General features: G+C 43.3%; 1 protein-coding gene across 4 annotated transcripts in view; it reads left to right on the forward strand.

Moving 5' to 3' along the window:
• Positions 1 to 15447, forward strand: part of chd7 (chromodomain helicase DNA binding protein 7) — a 70947-nt gene that overhangs the window by 20170 nt on the left and 35330 nt on the right. For all 4 annotated transcript variants that reach the window (XM_035633260.2, XM_035633259.2, XM_035633262.2 and 1 more), the window contains 2 exons: positions 385 to 713; positions 6255 to 6721. In XM_035633260.2, coding sequence (XP_035489153.2) covers positions 385 to 713; positions 6255 to 6721 — 796 coding nt within the window. The remainder of the gene's footprint in view (positions 1 to 384; positions 714 to 6254; positions 6722 to 15447) is intronic.

A 15447-nucleotide genomic window follows, 5' to 3' on the forward strand; every position in this document is an offset into this window, starting at 1 on the left:
ACATTATATATTGTTGAAGAAGCAACTGTTTCGGCTATCTTTTACTTCAGTTTAAAATGAACGAAATATTGTCTTTAAATACTATGCATATCGCCAGATGACAGGGTTGGACGATGTAGCAACCCTAGAACTGTTTTAGGAGATCTTCGTCGGGCGGAACAGAAGACACAGTTCCTGTTAGAGGAACTGGCAGCTAGCTTTTGTTTATCACTGTACTTTAAAGATGATTTTTGTGGTTGGAAACACTCATGCAAAAGGAAAATAAGTCCTGGTTAAATTTCAGTGTCTAGGTGATGGACAGGATGTGAAAAACATTGTCACTGGCATTATACTTTACTACAGTTACAGATGATGACGTGTTCCTCGCCCTCTCTCTATTCCCAGGACCTCATGAAGCTCAAGTCAGCCAGGGGGGAGACCAGCGTCTGCTCCAGGCACAGCAGCAGGCCTCTCGAGTAGGGCAGCCCCTCCAGTCTGCTACCATGGGTTTCCAGGGTCCGCCTGTCAGTCAACACGGAGCTGCGGCCTCAAACCAGGGCTTAGCACCGCCCACCCAGAACGCTCAGACACAGCACACGCACCTGCCCTCCCACCACCTGCAGAGCACACCCCCACAATCCAACCAGGGATCCAACCCATGGGCGCCTACGCCTCTAGCCCCCACCCCACTCTCCTCACCCCCTCTTACTCCACAAAAAGTGCCTCACATACAGGTGAGTCTCCGTCAGACAGACGCTTTGATGTGGTAGAAACTCTCTGTGTGTGTGTGCGCGCGACTGTGTGTGAAAGATATCAAGACTATGTGCATTTGTTTTCATGTGTGGGTGTATTTCATCTGAATGTTTATTTTTCATGTGGGTGGGGGAATGTGTGTGTTTGGAGTGTAAGGGAAGTGTGTGTGTGTGTGTGTGTGTGTGTGTGTGTGTGTGTGTGTGTGTGTGTGTGTGTGTGTGTGTGTGTGTGTGTGTGTGTGTGTGTGTGTGTGTGTGTGTGTGTGTGTGTGTGTGTGTGTGTGTGTGTGTGTGTGTGTGTGTGTGTGACATTTGAAAACACAGCGGTGCATTGGGCACTGGTTCACTGGGGTTTTGTGTGTGTGTTCATATCAGCGTTTTTCCCCTTTTGTGTTCTTCTGTCGGCCTTGTGTGTGGTTGTGTTTCCGCGTGTGTGTGTGTGTGTGTGTGCGGTGGGGGAATGGATTTTTGCAGCTGTTTGTTTCCTGTGAGCTGCATATCCTGAGACACGTGTGCAATACACATACACACATGTGTGCGCACACACAGAGAGGCGCCACCAGCATAATCTCTCCTCCCTCTTGCTCCCACATCTCCCCCTCCTCTGTAGAGGAAACCTCCCTTCCTGTCTCTCCTTTCTCCCTGTCTCCTCTCTTTCCGCTCTTTCTCTGTCTGTCTGCCTGTCTGTCTGTCTGCCTGTCTGTCCACCTGTCTCATCCATTTCAGGGGTGTCCTCTCTTAGTTAATGTTGTATAGCAGGATGTCCAGAAAAACAGACTGTTTTGAAAAGAGGGAAACATTGAGGGGGAAAAAAGCAGGAGAGTTATTAAGAGATTGGGGGAGGGGGAAACACTAAGAGGAATGAAGTGGGAAAACAAGCAAAGATCTCAAGAGAGGCAGTCCAGGATCTCTAGCAACGGAGATGAGGAGGAGGGGAGGGCTGGCGGGAAGACGTTAGCAGTTCTCAATGGCAACTTCCATGATTGTGTGTGAGCGTGCACAGTCACCGCTGCCTGCGTCACGTGCGCTTGGCTTCCATTAGCTTGTTTTGTTGCTCAAAGCCCCCTTTCTCCACTGACCCATTCACACACAATAGCAGCCCTGTGGCCACACACACACACACACACACACACACACACACACACACACACACACACACACACACACACACACACACACACACACACACACACACACACACACACACACACACACACACACAGATCTAGTCTCCTTTTCTCTCCCATTCTCGTCCACAGGACTCCCCTCTGCTCCCTCCCAGCCCCAACCCCCATCCCGCCACCAAGCCTGCATTTTTTGGGTTGACATTTCAGCCGTCACACTTAATTTATCCAGCACTTCTGACCTAGATGCCAGGTTGACTGGTGAGCCCTGGTCCTCGCCTGGGCACGTTGCGTGCTCTGCCCTGACTCTAGCTGCAGGCCCGGCAGCCCCCGTCATTACCCCCACATGCAGACACACACACACCGACAGTGTGGCTTGGGATATTGTGGTCAGGAATGGGATGGCAAATGTATTTGGAGGAATAGGATAGCCTATCTAGAGGAGCACTGTGTGTCTGCGGCACAGGAAGGGAGTTCTCTGTGCCTCATGATGCACTTGCTAGAAAGAGCCACACACACACCGCAAGCTGGCCAGTCAGTCATGATGACTGTATGTCTGGTACTCTAAGCTCCATCTGTTCACTAAGCATGGTTATTACACATGCACGCACACACGTGCACGCATGTGCCTTCGTCAGCAGCTCAAGGTCACAGCTCTGGCATAGTGCTGTGCTCTGACCTTTATTCTACATCTCACGCACACGCTGTTGCGTGCAGCACTCTAGCTGACATATAACATGCCTGTCTCGCCCCTCCCCCAGCTCGTACACGCTGTCAGTGAGCTGCTGTTACATCCATCTCAGGCTCTGCAGCTTCGAGGACATGCTTCTCTGATGTTGTCGTCGTCGTCTTCTTGTTTGTGTGCAACTCACCAAATTGAAAATTTTATCTCTTGTTGATATAATGCTTATTTCTGTTTTCAATTGATCACAAGTGTGTTATGTGTTACATTTCAACCTGTTTTTCGAAAAAGATGAGTTGAGCTATCCATCCATACAAACAGGAGGATAGAACTGGGACTGACATGTTGTATGTCTTCTCAGAACAATGAACACCTAATGGCAAACCAAATGAAAATCACATAGAGAAAGCCACCGCAGCTCAGTTTGCTGCATCCTTGTTATTAAAGATGACACGTGTAATCATCCTTTGAGGATAGATGCTACGAGAATGTGTGTGGTCACCTCACCAAGCTGGTTTTCCGTAAAGGTGATTTATTGGAAACCCCCCCTCACCCCCCCAAAGAGCTGAGACCTGCAGCAGGTGCTGCTACTGTGTTTCCTGAACTTGGAGGGGTTCTCTTCTCTACACACACTGAATGATTTAGACATTGGAGGCCAAACTGTTGCCTGTATTTGTCATTCATTATAACGTGAAAGCTAAGATTTCAAAATGTGCATTCTCTATGCTCAATGGTCACATTTTCAAAATGACAGTGGGAGTATTTACCCGTCAGTTCATGGCTTATTGGCCTCCTCATAGACTGTTAAACAAAATGTTATTGTTCTTTAAGTCATAGCATTGTAGCAAAACATTTCTCTTATAAACATACATTTTTAGATTGTGTTAATAGAGGTTCTCTCATGAATCATACAATTGTTACATGTAAATGGGGATGACTTTTCACCTTCATATTATAAACTTATCCTTCAAGAGCTCTTTATTGGAATAGCTTCTAAATGAAAAAGAGTCGGGGTTAGGTATAGACGTGCATTTATTTCTGCTCATGGATTTTTCACATTTTAGTTAGGACCTACGTTTTCTTTTGTTTACATTCCAGTTCAACAACTGACAACTGTATAGAGCTCAACACTGTAGTCAAGTTTCATAAAAGGAAGGAGTGATAACACTAAAATGTAGTCACTGCGCAAAAAGGATCTCATGCAAGGGAGGAAGTCAGCCCCCACCCCCAACTTCTTGGCCCTTCTTTCCTCACCTTCGTCCACACACTGTCCTTCTTCTTTCCTGATCAAGATGACACAAGACACTCTTCCTCTCCTCTGTCTGTCATATTAGCCATGGAGCCGTTCTGTTGGTGTGAGTTCTATTAAATGCTGTTATTGGCGACGTGTTTTTAAACAACCTGCTTTGGAGGTATGAAGACATTTTCAATTCCTGATGGAGTCAGCACACTGACATATTAACGTCACCCTACACACCACCAGTGTGTATGTGTGTCTCTCCCTCTCTATTGTCATTTTTGTGATTGATTATCTGGGAAGCTTGGCAGGAGGACAGACTTATCACTGGGCACTGCATTCACCTCATCTCTCTCTCTCTCTCTCTCTCTCTCTCCCCTATCCCCCCCAACACACACACACACACACACATTATTTGTCTTACTAAATGGCTCAGCTTACATGTGTGTCAGCAGGGGTTTGTGTGATGGGTGACCTTGCAGTTGGTGTGTGTGTACATTTGCATTCTCCTGATGGAAGTGGAATTCCAGTTATAGCCCCCCAATTCTATCCTCCTCCATATGAATCCAACCTGCATGCGTGCATGCGCGCGCTTCCTTAGCCTTTTGCTTCCAACTTGCTGATGCTCACACACACCTCATTGACACAGTTTTTACACACAGCACAAGTGCACACACACGCACTTACTCTCAAAGGCATAGTCTCTCTCGCTCTTGTATGATACATGCACACATACTCCCTCGTTGTGCCTTTTTGAAGTATGGAGATAATTTATTCGTGTCATGATGCCTGATTTCCCATCTGCTACTGGGACCCCGAGCAGCTGGAGAGAGAGGAAGCGGGAGGGAGGGAGGGAGGGATAGAAGAGAAGGAACGGGAGGAGAGGCAGCTGGAGAGGCTCCCAACAGCTGGTTACCAGTTTCCTGTCACAGAAAGCTTACTTGGGAGTTGGGAGCAATGAGGAGGAGGTGGAGGACGAAGGAGAGAGGATTTTACTCTACAGGAGAGAAAGGGAGGAGAAAAAAAGAGGTGTCAGCCGGTTTGTTTACTGAGGTGAGCCCTGCTGGAGGTGGAGGCAGTAGCGGGGAGGGAACCGTAGCAACAGGGAGTCCTGAAGAGAGGGGGGAGGTAGCAATCTTGTACATGGATGAAAGGATGGATGGATGGATCCTTCCCCCTTTGCTCTGTAATCCGACATACTGACAAACCAACCTCCATCCTGCAGAAAGTGTAGCAGCATTGACTGACAGGCTGGCACGCTTTTCAACCAGTGTTTAAGTAAATCATTAGCAGACGCACTTCATGGCACATGTGCTCATGTGCTACTCCACATTTAATGTGAGCTACTTTAAAGCTGTAACGGTCAATCGATTAGTCAGTCAACAGAAAATTAATCGGCAGGAATTTTGATTGAGATTAAGATTTTCAAGTCATTATTAAGCAAGAATGTTGATAACTGCAGCTTCAATTTGAATTTTGTCTTTTTTTCCTGGTCTTCTGACAGGAGACTGTCAGGACTTTAAACCCTTGTTCAACATTATTTTAAAGGGATAGTTCAGTGATTTTGAAATGGGGTTGTATGAGTTACTGTAATAGAAGTAGCGTAAGTCAGTTTTTTTACGTAATGTTTTAAAATGTGGCGAAAAAAATGCGTTTTTCGGTGGTCCCCTCTGAAACAGTGGGACTCAGACTTGTGCTACTTCCATTTCCCCTCCAAATTCCATTAAATGACATCGCTGATCACCATCTCCGTAAGGTAACATATTACCTATGCCCAAGTACCACACCAAAGTCCTGAAAGTCTCCTGTCAGTAGACCAGGAAAAAAAGACAAAATTCAAATTGAAGCTGCAGGAATCAGCATTCTCGCTTAATAATGACTTGAAAGTCTAAATTACAATCAAAATTCCTGCCAATTAATTTTCTGTTGACCGACTAATCGATTGACTGTTACAGCTTTAAAGTAACTCACATTAAATGTGGATTAGCTTGAGCACATGTGCCATGAAGTGTGTCTGCTAATTATTCAGCTTTACATCCCCAAACTACTTGTTTTATCTGACCAACCATCCAAATTCTAAATGTATTCAATTCATAATGACTCTCACATTTAGGAATATTGAATTAGTGAGTGAATTATTTACAGGTTACCTACTCTATTATCAAATTTGGCAAATTTTTCCAGCATTTTCTTAATTTTTTCAGAACTACAAATGATTTGTAAATGTTTTGTGTCGAACTCTGGCCACATTTGAATCCACTAGAATGTGGATTTTTTTACAAATCAATATACAAAACAAAAAGTTTCATTGTTGAAATTCAAGCACCTACTGTTATTTATCTGTGGAGGAGATGGCTTTGATTGGGTTATTTGAGTTTTATATCTTTATTTTTTCAATAAAGAAATATAAAATGCTTTCAAATTACAATTCAAAGTTTAGTTACCTAGAATAATGTATATCTTTCTTGCCCACCACCCAGCATTCCCCCACGGACCCGTCAGGCGATGCCTCAATGATGGTTCCTGAAAGGCCGACCATTTGCGCTGGCATGCCAAGCCAGCCTATCAGCACAGAGCAGCCCAGCAACCAGGAGACCAAGCCAAAAAAGAAGAAGAAGAAGAAAGCTAAAGTAGCGGATGCAGATGAAGAAGAGGGAGGAAAGAAGGCAGCGAAAGGAGGAGCAGAGGAAGACTCAAAGTCCGAATTTCCAAGATCAGGAAGTGAGGCAGGTGAACAGGTTACTGGCACAGGAATTGTAGAGGGAAGTTCACCATCAGTAGAAGAGAAGAAAAAGCGGAAAAAGAAACCAAAGGAGAAGGCAGAGGGCAAGGAGCCCAAAGAGCCCAAGACCCCGAAGACACCTAAAATGCCCAAGACCCCCAAAGAGCCCAAGGAGAAGAAAGCTAAGAGCTCCACGCCCAAGGCAAAGACCCCCAAGAAAACCAGGTAGGAGCAGCATTACTTGCAGTCACTGTGTTTGTATTGAATGAAGTACCAGTGTAGAAAGTGACCTAAACATGTCATCTTCCAGATGAAACAAGTAAACACTCTTCAGTTATTAGTTGTAAGCTTTGATGCCATGCATGTTTAAAAGTCCTCAAGACTCATTTGACTTCATTAACAACAAAGTAGAAGTGTGATGGTTCCAGCTCACCATATACAGCACATAGATGGAAATGAATCATACAAGAGGTGGTCAACTCAGATAGATATCAGGAGATGGGAAATATAACGATTCTCAATTTCCTACTGGTAAATATTGTTAGTGGTGAGATCTGATTGGTATAGTAAAGGAATATTTTGGATATATACATTTTGATATACGTTACTGAAGTACTTCTAGTGAGACTGTGTATATACATAAACACAAGTTCATATACACAGAAAAACATGCACACATGATCCATTACACACGTGGCGAACCAGTGGAACAACCTCTGAGATGTGAACGACCTGAAAACCACACACTGCTGGTGTGTGTGTGTATGTTAGTGAAGCAAAGAGCATTGACTATTGAACCGAAGGATCTGAAGATCAATCCCATCTTTTTTCTAGACACATTATTTTCTGCGAACCTGCTGGAAATGTGAGCATTTGTTGAAAGAATTGATAAAATGATGAAATTTACACGAGAGATGGATAAATGAGAAATGAGTTTTTACTCTGAACATTGTCTGCTTTTGGCAGAAGTGCCTTTTTTTTTTTTTTTTGCAATGTAACCTGAATAAGTTAGTATGAACTGCTAAAATAAGGTTACAGTAGGAACAAGGAAAATCTTTAAGAGTTTCTTCAAGTTATAGCCGTGCTCAATAGATAAGGCAGCTGTTCATTTTTCTTATCAACAAACAATGCTTCTCTCTAGATGTGCCTGACCTGTCTGTGGCACTCAACCTTTCATTCATTACTGAAGATTTAAATCGTTAAAAACATCTCAAAAATGCATTAGTCTCGCATACCCAGACTTATATCCACAGCCCTGTGTCAGTACTGGGGAATGGTTTGTCTTCATCCGTTATCATTCTGCAATAGGGGGAAATACTCTGGCCTGTTTGTATTTCTCTTAACCAATCACAATAATTTTGGGTGATGGCAAGCATGGGATGCAGCAATAGTGCCCCAGCAAAGTAGTGTCAAGTGTATAGGTGGAACATTTGCTTGTTTGAAGGCAATCGTTACAATCACAACGAAAACACCCCAAAAACCTATACAAGCCGTATGTTGACTCAGTGTAATTGCATGAAACAGATGCTCATCCAAGCTTTGTCTATTTGTATGAATGTTTTGAGATTGTTACTGGATTTCATCAATGATGGAGATGAGAACTTCAGTGGTTGTGTTGTTTGAATATTTCTTTTTTAGGTCTGAATTCACTGAGGCAGGTGCTCTTAGGACTTAAGCACAGGAATGATGGTAGAGAGTATTGAAGCACTGTGACTGTACATTGACTTGAAGAATTATGTAAGATATAGTGGAAAATACTGGGCCAAAAATTGAGCTGCACAGTGGCTCGGGAAAGAAGGACTGATGCCATGTAGCCCTGCTTTTTTCCTGATTTTCAGCTTCTTGAATTTAACTATCGCAAACTATCAGTGGCATTGAAGTGGGAGTAGGGGGAATTTGGAGCTGCTTGCGCCACACAATGTAAAATTGTACATTGTGTGTAGACAATGTTAATTTTCCTGTTCTGCGAGAACAAAAGCATGCTTTGACATCTGAATTTGCTGGTCAGTGTTCAAAACTTCCAGGACTTAAAAGTAGATGTAAAACGGAAGGAACAGAAATAACTGGTAAGCCTTTTAATTTAGAACCACCTGATGTACCTGACAACGTCCTAAATGAAATCATATAGCTGCGAAGCCACAGTACAACTTTCCTTTCCTCGAGTTCTATAAACTGTATGTACGTCCTGAGGGGTTTCCTCTTCTTAGGAGACATTAACAGAAGATAGCAACTCTTTTTCTCTTGGGAGGTCATATTTTCTGCCTTCGAGATCAGGAGAGCCGTAGCAATGAAGGATTGTCAATTTGTCACACAAGTGCTGATTGACCACTAATCGAATACCCCTGACTTTGGAAGACATGAAGGGTCGGTTACCACCTGATCAGGAAACACGTTGGATGATATTGGTTCTGGTGGTAAGGGCTGATGGGGCTGTCTCCAGAACCTGGGAACACCCCAATTCTATGTCTCCATATGCTAGATGTATTTCCCCAGGGTAGTGATCCAGTCTGGTTTACGTCCAGTATATTCCCTGGAATGTTGGCAGATAGTCCCACAACGCCAAATGTAGTCCTCTTTCGGTTCAACAACTCCTTATGGCTGTGTCTCTGTAAACATGGTGCTTTCCTGATATATACCACAGCAAAAAGTGCAAGACATAGCAGAGGAGTAGGTACCGGGGCGAACCCCTAGGCAGCCATCCTTTAAATCAATGTTGATTTCAGAGCAGCACTGTGAAACCCGGCAAACTTGAATCAGGCCTCATTAGCCTTTTTATAAAATCTCCTCCTCTGTGACCGATTCAATATCTACACATTTCATTAATAGGGGATCTGAATTAATAAAAAACTCCTGTTACCGCAGGCGGAAATGCAGCACCACACATCTGGATCAGTGAGATCACATCTGGAGGTGATCAGGCTCACAGTGATCATATCACAGCAGGTCGAAGCAAAAATCCTAATGAAACCCAACAAGATGAAAGGTTGGCTGAATTCACCTCTCCTCTTGTTGTGGTGACATTCCCTGCAGTGTTCCCATGTACCACTACCAAAGCTCACTTTCTACTCTGAAACGGAATAATGAAGGAGCTTGTCCACACTGAAGTCTACAATGGAGCTTTTTGTCAAAAACAAAATACAATTCTAACAATAACCATTTTGGCGGCTTAACGCTTTCTGTTCCATTTATATCGTCCTGCAAACAGATATGAGATTTCTTTAACATAAATGACGGGCTAGCACTTAGAAGTATTTGTTGATCTCAGCTGTGGTTCTCTTTATTCAACATGGAGCTCTGTGGTCTAATTCATCCCTTCTCAAACTCCTTCTCTCTGGCTTTTCTCGTTTCACTTTTCAGCGCAAAACTTGTTAAATTCAGTCATTTTCCTAACTCGCATTCTGCAGTCTGCTTTAGATTCTTTTAGAGCTGTACCATTTACTCAATTAATCAATTACTAAATGAATCGCAAATTATTTTGATAAATGATTAATCGGTTCAAATTCTCTCATTCCAGCTTCTTAAATGTGAATATTTTCTGGTTTATTTGCTCCTCTATGACGGTAAACTAAATATCTTTGGTGTGTGAATGAAACAAAACCTCATCTCGGAGTTTTGGGAAACACCATCGACACTTTTCACCATTTTATGGACCAAACAACTAATCGATTGATCGAGAAAATAATCGTCAGATTAACCGATTATGAAAAATAATCGTTAGCTGCAGCCTTAGTTGCTTTCCCAGTTGAGGGCATTTGTGTATGAATAGGCAGGGGTGTTTAAATTTTGTAGGTGGAAATTTGATCAGACTCAGATGTGTCAGGAAACGCATTCATTTAAAGAAAAAAAACTAAAACAGTACCCAGACAACTTGGTCTCTCTCCCTGTCCAAGGCCTTCAGTCACGTTCCCCTCACTCTTTCCCCTCAGCCCTTTTTGTCCTAAGGAGGAGGGAGGGCCAAAGAAGCAAGCAGGGGTCAGAGCTGTGTGTGTGTGTGTGTGTGTGTGTGTGTGTGTGTGTGTGTGTGTGTGTGTGTGTGTGTGTGTGTGTGTGTGTGTGTGTGTGTGTGTGTGTGTGTGTGTGTGTGTGTGTGTGTGTGTGTGTGTGTGTGTGTGTGTGTGTGTGTGTGTGTGTGTGTGTGTGTGTCGGGTGTGTGTGTGTGTGTCGGGGGTGGGGAATGTGGGAGACCTGGAATGAGTGTGTGAGCCAGTGAGGGGGCAGGCCTTTTGTGTTTATGTATGTGTTGGAGGAGGAGTCGCTGGTAATCTTTGTGGCAGAAAATGGCGTCTAATGATAATGAAGGCCATGCTGCTGACCACTCCACAGCCACAAGTGTGTGCGAGAGAGACAGGGTAGAGGAAATGTGGGGGAGGGGGGTCTTCGTTCTTGGATCTGTGTGTGTTGGTAAACTAGCTCTTATCTGGTGTCAGGCTTTCCTCCATCTTGAGTGGCGGCCTGGAGCTCCCAGGTTAATTTAGCATAATAATGGCTTCAGTGCTACTCTAAAATGGTGGACTGCTGCAATCACCCAACTATCTTCTCTATTCTTCCTTCTCCTTGTCCTCTCCCTCCTATCCCACGTCTTCCTGCTGAAGAGGAGTGTATCCTTTAATCCTGTCCTCTCCATCTCACACTCCACATCTTCCCTCCTCCTTCTGTCTGTCTTTCTGATTCAAGTCGAGGACTGAGGAGTGTTTCTGTCTTTAGTCAGTTGTCCCATGCTGTCTTTTGCACTTAAGTAAATGCTTAACTTTCCGTATTTTTGAATTAAGTTTGGTATGGCTCTTATGAAGTTGCGTTTTTCATTAGTCATGGTTCATTAGTGACTGGAGAGTAATGCAATTTGTCTGTACGTCTGTATGTTATGTTTAAGTCCTTTACACAGTTAAATGTTGCCCTTCATTTTACTTAGAGGGTCTGTGCTGCTTCTTTCCCAAATTTGATGAATTGTTAGTTATGTTTATACTTGTTTTGCTTATTAAAAAATACTTCATTTTAAAGCTTTAATCATTTTAAAATTAACTTTAAAAATCCCCCGTCTGGGTGTAGAGACAGCCCCATGTAGGGGCCACTAACACACGCGTTCCATTGCATTTCTGGGGGATTTATGCAAGATTTCCACCCGTGGTTGGAGAACCAAACACTCAGAGTTTCATGTGGCCCATACCACGCTACAGTAAATCTCGTTCTGCACCATGTATTTGCATATCTGTATGAAAAAATAAGCCACCCCTGAGCAGACTGAAGCCTTCATTTAATTGGCGGAAAAGGGATGTTAGCAGGCTATTCCGTTAACCCTTTGAACAGAGGCTGTTCCTCAATTTTCACTTCCTGTAGTTGCAGTTTGTTGCACTGTCACCACAAATCCTGTAATGTTAGCAAGGCATTTTCAGAGTAAGTTGAGGTATTTAGAAATATCATTGGTTTGCATGTCAATGGTATTATACATGCCCTGGGGTTATCATAAGATCTTTGACAGGATGTTTCTTTTTTTATTACTATTATAGAATATACTATTGGTGTATAAATTATTTCAATCTTTTTAGATTTTCTTAATGTATATTGAGATATTAATTCCTCATGGTCTAAATTTTAATTTTTTAACGTTTCAGAAGATTCAGACTTGGCGGTGGGCCCAGCTGTCCACTTCTGATTTTGGTCATCAAAAGGCAGTATTTGAAGATATAAAGAGCATAGTTTAATACATTTAGGATACTAGGTCCACTGATTCCAGCAGTATGTGTCTCGAAAAAGTTTGGACAAGGTGAAAGGGTTAAAATGTGTCTCAAAGAAGAGTTTGCGTAGGCCAACTGGATCCTCGCAACGATAGAATGAATGGAAATGTCCGATGCATTTACCGCTATTGGATTCAGCTGTTCAGGAAGGTGTGCAAATGTGAGCGATTCAGAGGGAAGCGGGTGGTTTACTGGTCCATTCAGCTCACTCCTGTCCTGTGACCTTGCCTTCTCTCGCCATCCTTCTTACCCTAGCTCTCGCTCACTCGCACCTCCCTCTGTCTACCTCTCTCGGTGGAAGTACATCTATAAATAACCCAGCGCTCAGCTGCCACACCCTGGCGTGTGTGTATGTGGGGGTTGGGGAGGGGGGGGGGGGGATTTGTTTGCAGTACACATAAAGATGTCAGACATGCATGCAAACAACTTGCTCTGCTCATTTCTGCAGACATGTGTGCAAATACGGCACTATTTTGGTCACACGTAGAAGGTAACGTGTGTGTTGCCTTGTGGCCACTGTTATTGTTGTGGTGTGTGTGTGTGCGGGGGGGGGTTCAGGGGTATGACTCATCACAGCAGCAGGTGTGCCTTACACCCCACCATTCCCTAGTTCCTGGCTTCCTCTTCAATTTTTTCCCTTTCCCTGCCCACATTTTACTCCACTGCTCTGCTTCCTGTCTTTCCTTTATCCTCCATGCCCTGATCTGAATGGAGCATCTCAACTCCTCTGTTACAGACTGAGACGCCCGAGCACAGTGCACCACAGCTGCCGAGCATGTGTGAATGCAAAGCTACAAAGCGGTTTAAGTCTTAAGGAAAAATAATTTAAGCCTATCTAGAGAGGTTTTTAGTTGATTAGGAAATGATTGTATTGAGTTACTGCCTGAGTGGCTTGATATGTTCGATATGGAAAAGTTCACTTTATTCTTTTGATTGTATTCCTGTCTGCATAGTTCCTGTGTATCCGATGTTTTGACAGTTTGAACATGCTACAGGTTCTAACATAATATACTGGTGACTCAGAGACATTAAAAAAAGCAACTTGTTCTGTATGTCATTTTTCATGTGTCTGGACATTTGAAAATATTGAAATTTTCATCAAGCTCAAAACCTTGAGCATATTTTGATAAATCACTAACTGTAACACAAGGCGTTTTAAGAATTGAATTGTAACTTGAAATGTACAAACACTGGTGTGCTACATAACCACATTGGCAACAAGCTAATTTAACAAGCTTATTTAGGCCAATGTCAGGCCTGGCACATCTAGCGGACCATATCACATGGCCTGTTTCCCAAAAAGCAGCATGAGTCAGTGACGTAATACAGATCCTAATGAGTTATTCAGATATTTTGAACTTCCAGCCTACGAACTCGCAGATATGACTAAAAATCATTTTGGACAATCTATCAAATCGACAGCTGGAGCAAATGTAAAAGCAGAAATGAAAGATGTTTACTGCAACTTACAACATAACTCATCAGCATCAGGGAGATTGTTGTATGTCACAAATGAACGTGGTGATTAGATTCATTTTATAAACAGAAATTACATTGGCTTTTGTCAAATGAATTGTCATTTGATTATAGTGTATAAAGAAGCTACTCAACGTCTTTAGCAGTAGTAGGTGAACATTTCAGCTGGCGAGTGGTGTGATGAAAGAGAACAGAAGCAGTGTATTTACAGTTAATAGCAAAACCTATTTTGTGCAAGCCAGTAGGGCTGGGTACCAGGAACCTGTTTCGAATTTCCACGATTCCTGGATAAGATAAGAAAAACGTGTATTTCGGTACTGCTTATCGGTTCCTAACTTAATACTTCAGTCGCGCAGTCAGAATGAAGTAGTCCATTAAAGTTGTCAACTGCGCATGTGAGCAGGCGAGCCTCCTCATCCGGGATCATCGCTGGCCACAACAAATGCTCCCAACTTTGCAACGGCTAAATGCAAGACCTACAGTAAAGATATGTCGAGGGAGGAAGCACCTCCAATATTAGAAAGCATTTCCGTAAATACAGGGCGAATTTGAAGGAACGCACCTTGTTCAATGTGTTGTGGTAATCCCCAGGGATACAGCTAAAGCTAATGCTAAGGATAGCAATGTCTGATGGTGCGTTAGATATGAGTTCAGAGAGCGCATCGTCCATTGTTTTAGTTTTACATTTTTTTCGTTGATCATGCCTTATAAGGAGTAATATTAATTTTTTATAAATGAAGGGTAAAAAAAGTTGACAGGTTACTGATTATAGCCTAAATGTGCCCAGAATGAAGGAAGGCAGATTTTTTTTCTTAAAATAATTGTTATTTTCTTTGCAAAAAGTATTGGAATCCAAACAGAGATTCGATGAGAACGGGATTTGATAAGCAGATCCCGAACCGGGATTTGAATGGGAAGAAAGTGAAACGATAACCAACCCTGCAAGCCAGTGATCCTCAGACAGTTTTTGTTTTGTTCAAACAGCTTAAGCATATTAGGAGAATATTGTGGAAAGAAAAGGGAGAGATGGATTGTTTGAGAGAGTTGTAGAGTCGAGACAACAGAAGAAAAAGAGTGAGGAGATGGACTGAGCACAAAGAGTAAGAGAGTGAGTGCAGTTGAGAAGAGAAGTGAGGCCACGAAGAAGCCAGGAAGAAGAGAGGGCCGAAGGCAGCCAAGTGGAGAAGTGTGTGTATGTGTGCATGTATGTGTGTGTGGGGCCAGATGGCTCCAGCGTGTGGCGACCAGCCAGAGGAACAGGTGCAGGTCACATGACTAGCCGTTACCACGGAGATCGTGATTGCTCTTGGCGTGAGGATGAAAGGAGAAGGGCCCCAGGGACACAGAGGGGGCGCGAGAAGAGGAGAGAGAGGGAGTGAGGCACAGAGCGGGAGAGAGAGGATGAGCGACCTATGCAACGGGAGGGAGAGAGAGAGAGAGAGAGAGAGCGATATGCAGGCCTACAGTACTGCAGAGGGCAAAAGACTGGAGAGAGAACAACACAAACTAGAAAAGACACAAGCTGTATAGTAAGTTAGTATTTAATTTGAATGTTGAGTATTCAAAAAAGCAGCATTTTGTGAACTTAACAGCACAGATGGGCTGATAGCCTTTTCTGTTGTGGATCTGGTTTCAGGTTTGTCCAATACTCGGGTTCACTAAGCTCCAGTACTAATGAATCTCTTGTGAAACCTTTAACTGTCCTCACTCTGTAGTTTGTACCTATTGTACCCGTAGCTCTCG

This window comes from Scophthalmus maximus, chromosome 5, assembly GCF_022379125.1.
Source record: "Scophthalmus maximus strain ysfricsl-2021 chromosome 5, ASM2237912v1, whole genome shotgun sequence".
Taxonomy (NCBI): Eukaryota; Metazoa; Chordata; class Actinopteri; order Pleuronectiformes; family Scophthalmidae; genus Scophthalmus; species Scophthalmus maximus.